The following is an 8482-nucleotide window of genomic DNA, read 5'->3' as shown; positions in this document are numbered from 1 at the left end:
CATCTCATCTGCCATTATTTCTGCTTTGAATGATTTGGAGCGTCAGCCAACCAAAGGCAAAAACAGGAAAAGGAAAGGCTAAGGCAAGCGCAGCCTTCTTTCGAGTCGAGAAACAGTTGCACGGTGGTATCATAGAAGAACAGGAGGACATTATCGCCGGAGTGAAATGTCAAACGTTGTCACATATTTACATATATTGCTCTCCGGGACGCTAAAAGCCAACTGATAATTTGATTTCAGATTCCGAATCCTCAAATCCTTTTGTTTTGTTTCGCTTCAGACGTTGTCAAGGTTGAAGGCCGCCTCATGTTTACAATATACGATACGCTTGCCTCTCTCTATCTCTCTCATCAATCCTCCATACCACCACATGACTCTCCGCAGAATTCTTAAGAACGAGATCCGTATCCAGGTCAGTCTATGTTCTCTGTAATCTCCTTTTCTCCGTCAGTCTCATTTTCTTATACCTGTAATCTCCAGGTTCGTTTTGCTCTGTTAGCTTGACTTGGTAACTCCTCAAGTTCAAAAATTTCGCCTTCTTCTTCTTCATTGTCATAAATCTATGTTCTCTGTTTTCTTTGTATTTATTTTCTTTGCGTAATTATTGTGTGTGTTTTGGTTAATTTCAAGAAATCCACTTCTAAAGGTTTTGTTGGCGTATTAACCATAATGGGCAAGTAAATGCTTATATGCTAGTGATTTCTGCCTTTCATTCAATTCTATAACTACTTCGAATAGGCTTTTAACTTCTTCTTCTTTTTCGGGTATCGTTATTTTCTGTTATTGTAGGCACTTTTGCTACGTGGTTAATGTTTTGATTTTATTTTTTTGAAGAAAACAAAAACAAATCTCACCGTTTGGCGAATGAAAATTTCGGTTGTGATTACCCTTGTCCCTTTATTGGATTGAAGACTGTGAGTTCACCAAATGCTTCAGCAAATAAATATTCGAACTTTTTTTTTTTCCCCAAGGAAATATTCAAGTTGATTTTCAATTAATGGATGCAGTCGACACTAGCACAATCTGGGAACATCTGAGTGTCAGGAAACCTATCCGACAGTTTTTGGCCAAACGATTAATGAACCTCAATGGTGTAAATTTCTTTTCTTTGGACAAATTAAGAGAAAATGCGTCTTACTTTTATGTTTGACTGTTTGAGGTGGCAGAGTGTTTTCAGTCTGGATTATCACTGCACCGAATTTTTAGTATTTTTCTTTTATTAAAAAAATACTCAGTATTAATATCATACGAACGTTAGAGGTGCGAGGACGGTATCGAGCTACAACTGTTTTGTGAATTGTTTCAATGTGGAGTTCCCGAAAGCTCAAGAATATCCAAGGAATATTGATTTGTATGAATTGACACAAAAGGCTTAAATCCTAATGGAGAGGTTTTAAATGTCAGTGCTACACCTATAGTCAGGGGTGGAACCAGAAAATGCAATTTGGATTAATTTTTGTCAAGTTTAAACTTTGGGTAGTGATAGGGTTACTGCCCTATTATTAAACCATAATAAGGTAAAAACCATAAAAAAATGGGGATGTTTTGAAAATTTTGAGGAGGCTTCACGCATAGGTCTGCCTCTGTTTACAGTTATTAAACAAGTTGCAAAGCCAGATTCTGTTAAAAAAAAAAAGTTGGCTTCCAATATCATCGTGGTTCTCTTTAATCGTTGTGTTCGTACATAAGCCATATAGCATTGCCTCCAAGAGCAGGCAATTCGCGAGTGAGCATGCTATCCTGGATGAAATGTATAGCTCGGTTAAATGGAAACATAATTGATAAGAGCTTTTCAATATCACATCAGGCCTTTGTCAAGTGGCTCTAGTTTGGGTAGCCTCTTTTCAATTTTATCACAAATGATATATGCCATTCAGATTCAGTGCTATTTCACAAGCTAATCATTAATTACCACAAGTGAACACGTGATAGTTTCATTGACTTTTCTTGTAAACAGGGAAGGGGTCTTGTGGCGGCTTGCTGATAAGTGATCATTACCCTCCTTTTAGGATTTGGATAATGAGGAACTTTAGTGCGTTGCACTGTAAAAATCTGATAATAAGCTGTACTTGTATCTTGAGCAAATTATAGTAACTGCTGAAGTGATTTTGTTGACCAGTATATTACCCATGAGATTGTTGGTATGTAGATGATTAATATACAATACTGTATCACTTTTTTATAACCTGATCTTTTAGCACTAATTGTCAACTGTTTCTATCTCATGTGCTCCTGGTGAAATCAGCATATGGCTGATCATTCAACTGGTAGTCTGTTTTGCAGGTCTTGGTATTTCTTTGTATTCATTAGTAGAAGAACTGGATTTGACCAGGTTCCTTTGGTCTTCAAATCAATTGTTACTTTGTGATTGGTCGCATTGTACCTGGGAAATGAAAAAGTAACTGTTTGAGGGTTTTTAGTTGATTAAATAAACTAATACCCAATTCCTCTATGGAAATAAGTAGCGTAGCAGATTCTTGGCATTGAGATGTGACTTCTTTTGAGGGGAAAAAGAAGGAAAAAAATTTCTACTCAGAAATGTAGACTGTATGTGACCGTTTTAGATGTTCTAAACTAGTTGAAACTTAGACTTTGACTGCTTGTTGTTTCCTTGTAATCCCCATATATCTCCTGTTTCTCACCTCAACAAAGCCTAAGATTGTTATCTCATCTTAATTTTTAAAATTTTCATCCTAAAAAAATCATCCCGCAGAATTGTGCCATATTGAAAGTTGTCAATTTCACTAGTGGATGAGGTTGGGTTGCCATCATCTAAGACCATGAATCGCAATGGTATCATATCTGCCAAACAAAGCAAGGCTAGCAGTGGAGTCACACAGTCATATCATGATACCCTTTCCCCAGTGCATCGTTTTTCGACCGCGGAATCAGAAGTCAAAAGTTTATTGGCTAGTGAATGTTCATCTTCACGTCCATCGCCTTTCATACGAACCGAATCTCTTAGTTCTACTCCTGGCCAAGCATCTCAAAAGTATTATTTAGAATCTGGACCAAGTAGTCCTCTGTCTCCTGGTTCTCATGTCCAAAATTCTAAGAGCACATTTTCACGGTCATCCTTGTTCTGTACCAGTTTATACCAGTCTTCTTCGTCAAGTTCTGAAACCCATCGGCAGCTTGGGAATCTGCCGTTTCTTCCACATCCTCCATCCTACAACCAGTCCATTTCTGCTGTGGATTCAACAAAAGCTCCCTTGCTGTTCAGTGGGGATATAGAAAATCAATATGATTTGGAGCATTCAGAGGCTCTTATGAAAGAATTTCTTAATCTGCCTGGAGATGCTTCTGATGGTAGCCTTCGTGGGGTAAACTGCACAAGTGATGTTCTAGAAATTACAGAGCAACTGGATCTGCAATTTTTGTCTGATGAACTTGACATAGCTATCACTGACCATGGAGAAAATCCCAGGCTTGATGTAAGTGCACTGCGACAATCCATAATTACATAAGTTATTCATGTACAACCACTCACATAAACATATTTACACCAATAAAAGTTTCATTCTTCTGAAATTACTTCACACTATAGAGCATTGTAGTGGCCAAGTGACACTGCATCATACTGAACCTAAATCGTTCAATCAAGTTATGTTTTGGAACTTGCTTCAAACTTTAATGAATGATATATGGTTCCTCTTTTTTAATCAAACAAAAATATGGAGGGGCAAATTTACCAGTACATCATTCTATTGGGTCATCCATACTTCTACTCACTAATCCTTGCTCTGGGTATTATTGTTGCCTAGGAAATTTATGAAACACCACAGGCTTCATCAAAACCAGCCATGGGTTTGACATGCAGTCAGAGTTGTTGCTCCATGGTGCCAACTCCCGATGATGTTTCAAGTCAGCCATCTCCTGGGTCAGCCACTGCACACAAGCCAAGAATGAGATGGACGCCTGAGCTCCATGAGTGTTTTGTGGAGGCCGTCAAAAAGCTCGATGGGGCTGAAAGTAAGCGAACTACTTGGTCGTTCTACTATACAAATGGGGCTGTGTAAAAATGCTCAGTCTAATCAACTATATGGAAATTTGAATTTCTACCAACTCTTTTATTGCAGTCTAATTCATTTTATTTGAAATGTAGAGGCTACTCCAAAGGGTGTATTAAAGCTTATGAATGTTGAAGGTCTGACCATCTATCATGTGAAAAGCCACTTACAGGTACTTATTTTCGTTTAAATATATCTGCTGAATCAAGTGTGATGTCTAATGAGCCACTATTCATATTGAGCCTATTTTCTTATCTTATATGTCTTTTCAGAAATACCGCCTCGCAAAGTATATGCCAGAGAAAAAAGAAGGTGAGGAACTTCATAGGGAAAAAATGATGCTTGCTCATGTTCAACATTACCCTCATCTGTCAAAAGTTGTTGACAATGTGAATATAAACATTTCATTTATCTACTTTAAGTAGCTTATATGGCCAATGAGTCCTATATCAAATGAAACCTTCTCCCTCAATAAGAATAGGAAGGATGAGGATGTCATTGGTTTAAGACCCATGTGGTGCTGTGTAACATACCGGTCAAAAAGTAAAGAAAAAGCCCAGCAGATTGTTTCCTATTTTTACCTGTAAAATTCATTGATCTCATACCTATTACAAATTGGAGTAGGTGATACATATTTTTCATGTTTGTATCCACGCTTTTATATGCCTGTGATTTCTCTTTACCATATAACATAGTAGGTGTAACATTTACTATCAGAATCATAATCAGGAGAAACTATGATAAGGACATATACTGTGGATCTAGAATGGATCCTATGATAAGGACACATACTGTGGATCTAGAATGGATCTCAACCATTTTTACCATATTGGTGAAACTCTATAGGTTGAAGATTTCTGAATGATAGATAGCAAAGTGAAAAAAAATCCTCATACATACTTACATATATATAGGTACACTAACTTTTCCTCTATCTATACTGCTAGCTAGCATTCAAATACAGTGATACATGTAGGAAAAAAAAATCGTTTGGATCCACTAGTTTGAACCAAATGGAAAAAATATGTATTTGTACTGTTGATAGTATACAAGAATAGGTTATACCATAATGATGGTACTAAAAATAGTCATAACACAACAACAACCACCAACTTGAAAAGGAAAAATAAATCAATGAAAAACCTCAGGTTTATATATAAATATAAACTTCTTTTAATATCTTCAATAGATTCTACAGACATTAACTATCAAAAAAGATTCTACAGACATTATTCATGTTGAAATTCTGATTTCTTCTTCAGATGGTGTGGATTCTCTTGCGAATTGAGTGATGTTTCTTTATGTTATGAGTGGTTGGTTCTGCTGCTAGATCATGTATAACGTTGTATCTGTAATATTCATTATTCTTGATTATTCCACCCGATCACCTTTTTGTAGCATTGATGACACACATCTTGTGTACTTTTTATTTCTTAGCTGCCCACATTTATGCTACTCTCTCTCTCTCTGTGCCGTGTTGCCCATCCTGGAGAATACAAAAAGCAAGTCAAAATAGACACCCATTTGACCATCTCCTTGATTGGATAACTCACAAAATGTATGGTTGTGCGTCTAAATCCACATTGGCTGTCAATTTGGTATCAATGTCACCACAGTACTTAATATGCTGGTGTCATTTCAATATGAGCTAGTAAAAGCTTTGATCTAGATGGTACCGATAAAAAAAAACTTTGATCCATACTTTACCAAATAGAAGCTTTGGTCTATATTTGAATATGGCAGTTTAACGTCACTAGCAGATAGTTTCAGATAGTTTACTTCTGTTGTTCCCCATTTTTTCCCCTTTCAGAGAGGAAAGCTTTTAGCTCAGAAGAAAAGAAAGAATCTTCAACCAGCAATGAAAGTGATGGACGTAGGAAGGGGTAATAATTGTCTTCATTTTTGTTTCTAATACTTATTGTGTGTGGGTCTTTGCGAGCGGTTGTATATGGGTGTGTGTGTATGTATTTTTTTCTTCTATTATTCTGTCAAATAATGGGTGAAAGTTTCTGTTTTGGGTTGTGAATTTGGTTGTAGGAGCATTCAAATCACTGAGGCTTTGCGCATGCAAATGGAAGTTCAGAAACAGCTGCATGAACAGCTTGAGGTACATTTATGCTTATTTTTAAAATCTAGGATTCTGAGTTTTGAATTCTGACAATTTATAGTTGCACATGTCTGTGTTTCTTTTTAATTATCTAATAAACTTTCATATTTTATCTTTGTATTTAATTTCTCCCTATATCGATGTATCCTGCCCTATAGTGCATTTAACTGTATGGGTCTGTGGTAAATATTTTCCCGGCTGTTTCTATATCTCTGCACAGGTCCAACGGGCACTTCAGTTACGCATAGAGGAACATGCAAGGTACTTGCAAAAGATCTTGGACGAACAACAGAAAGCTGGCATTACCTGGGTTTCTCCCCAAAACTTGTCATCAAAGACTGATCCATGCCATGGTCCTGAACTGCGGCCATCTTCTTCGTCACCCCCACATGCTGCTGAATCCAAAACTGAGGCATCTTCACCTCTAGCATCCAAGCATAAAGCTACAGATATCAGTGATTCAAATTCACAACTATGCTCTAAAAGGATCCGTCTGGAAGAGAAAGAAGAATCAGGTCCAGATAGGACCGCAGTTGGAGATGCTGTGCATTGACTACATCAGTTCCACTGCTTGCTGTCTCCATTATTTTGAGTCGTCCCTAGAATGATTCAGCTTCTGTGAGTCTGTGAATCCCATGTAAAACTTGTAACCGAATCAATATTCGGTTGATTTGTATGTCTCGACATTTTTAGTATTTTGAAATTAGGAAGAGAAATTCAGTTCCTTTGGTTGAAAGTTGAATTAGGACATTGTGTTCACTTTTGAAGCGGCATTTCAAATTTCGATCTTTCAGCTGAACTTCAGTTCACTTTTGAATTTCTGTTATGAATAGAGTATGATCCTAATCCTCAAGATACGTACAGGTTCCTCTCAAAATTCATGCCAAGCTCCTTCCTGAATTGTTCAATTTCTTTGGCACACATATGAACTCGAAATCAGCCACTCAACGAGATGACACAAAGGAAAATCTACAAACTAATGTGAATTCAAGGAATTCGTTAGATTTATTTTATAATAAAAGTAACTTTACAATTTGACGTATCACATCAAGTTACATCAGTTTATAAATTTACTTTTATATAATCCATTTGTGGCTAAAGTATTTTTCATATCAAATACATGAGCTAAATAGTAAATACTCTCTTTTAAAATTACAAGTTGGTAAGTATGTAATGTAATGTAATCTATGCATCTAATTATTATCTATTCATTACAATTTTCTCAAATTTTTGAATAAAATATAAAAAACAATTCAATTTTTTTAAATTATAAAATAAAAATTATATTCTAATAATATTTTAATTTTGTAATATTTTTTATTCAACTTTTCATCTCTTCTTTTTCAAAATCTAATAAAATAATTTAATTCAAAATATTTCTCTACTATTTATAAACTATTTTACTAATATTCATAAACTATTTTATTACTAATATTCAAAAATTTCTTATCTCGTATTATTGCCGTACAAAAGTATAAAAATACTTAAAATTTTAAGATGAAAAGTGTATTTATTGTGGGGCCATTTATAGAACTTAAAACGGGAAGTCTCACATTTTTTCATCGAATGGCAGTTATGGAGTGTCACTACAGCTAGAGAAGATTCTTTAAGAAGAAAATACGTTACAAGCCATGTGGCCTTCGACAAGCGTGGAAGACACCTAACTTAATGGGAACACCAAACAAGCATGGCAAATAGACGACATGGTCTTCTTAAAAATATCATAATATTTAAGTAAATAGTGGAAAAAAATCCCTCAACTTATTGCCCAAAATTGAATCTCAAGTGGGAGATGGTAGATATATCAAGTGAATCCTACGACATTTATTACTTATTTAATACTACTTGTAATATTGATTCTATGTATCAATAAATATTAAAAGGTTCGTTTGATGTGTTTTAATTCGTAAATAATATATAAGATAACTTGGTAAAACGACGTCGCTTATATCTATTTGACTTTTTTTGATTGAAGTGTAGATGATCAATTCTATTTACATGATAATATTTAATTTATAAGATAAATTTAAAATAAAAATATATTACAAATAAAATTCTATCATATAAAAAAATAGGAAAAAACTATTATGTTGCCTGGGATTGATCGATCATTTTGACTGTTGGTCAAATTTTTACTTTTATTTAGTGATTAAAGAAGTGGTTTTAAGTGTATTGATGTATTTTTTTATTTAGTGATTAAGAAATAGATTAAAAAATGTAAAAAGAAAATTTGAAAAAATAAAAAGAAAAAGCAATGTGTTGTAACTTACAGCAATGAACTGCAGGCAGCAGAGTAACAAGATAAAAAAAAAATTACAATATTCATTTCTCAATTTGCATTGTTGATAGAGTGGAAAAGGACTCG

The 8482-nt window shown here is 34.9% G+C and overlaps 1 protein-coding gene across 4 annotated transcripts; it reads left to right on the top strand.

Annotated features, from left to right (window-relative positions):
* Positions 1-6916, top strand: LOC122300852 (myb family transcription factor PHL6). Of its 4 annotated transcripts, none has more exons than XM_043111784.1 (8): positions 1-412; positions 2714-3434; positions 3765-3972; positions 4106-4182; positions 4283-4322; positions 5821-5893; positions 6048-6117; positions 6338-6916. In XM_043111784.1, the coding sequence occupies exons 2-8, from the start codon at positions 2781-2783 to the stop codon at positions 6668-6670; spliced, it is 1455 nt and encodes a 484-aa protein (XP_042967718.1). In that variant the 5' UTR covers positions 1-412; positions 2714-2780; the 3' UTR covers positions 6671-6916. The 4 variants fall into 4 exon arrangements, with proteins under 4 accessions (XP_042967718.1, XP_042967715.1, XP_042967716.1 ...); XM_043111781.1 differs by having other exon boundaries at positions 2-412; positions 2284-3434; XM_043111782.1 differs by having other exon boundaries at positions 2-412; positions 2272-3434.
* Positions 6917-8482: the final 1566 nt, after the last annotated feature.

The sequence above is a fragment of the Carya illinoinensis genome, chromosome 2, assembly GCF_018687715.1.
Source record: "Carya illinoinensis cultivar Pawnee chromosome 2, C.illinoinensisPawnee_v1, whole genome shotgun sequence".
In the NCBI taxonomy this organism is placed as follows: domain Eukaryota; kingdom Viridiplantae; phylum Streptophyta; class Magnoliopsida; order Fagales; family Juglandaceae; genus Carya; species Carya illinoinensis.
Note: the sequence above shows the minus strand (reverse complement) of the source record. Positions and strands in the feature narration are given on the sequence as shown.

Bases quoted from the DNA above. Each gene is read 5' to 3' on its own strand.
- LOC122300852 (XM_043111784.1), top strand. From the start codon at position 2,781: ATGAATCGCAATGGTATCATATCTGCCAAACAAAGCAAGGCTAGCAGT. The intron at 5,894-6,047 runs GTAATAATTGTC...ATTTGGTTGTAG, and splicing joins AGTGATGGACGTAGGAAGGG to GAGCATTCAAATCACTGAGG. The intron at 6,118-6,337 runs GTACATTTATGC...ATCTCTGCACAG, and splicing joins AGCTGCATGAACAGCTTGAG to GTCCAACGGGCACTTCAGTT.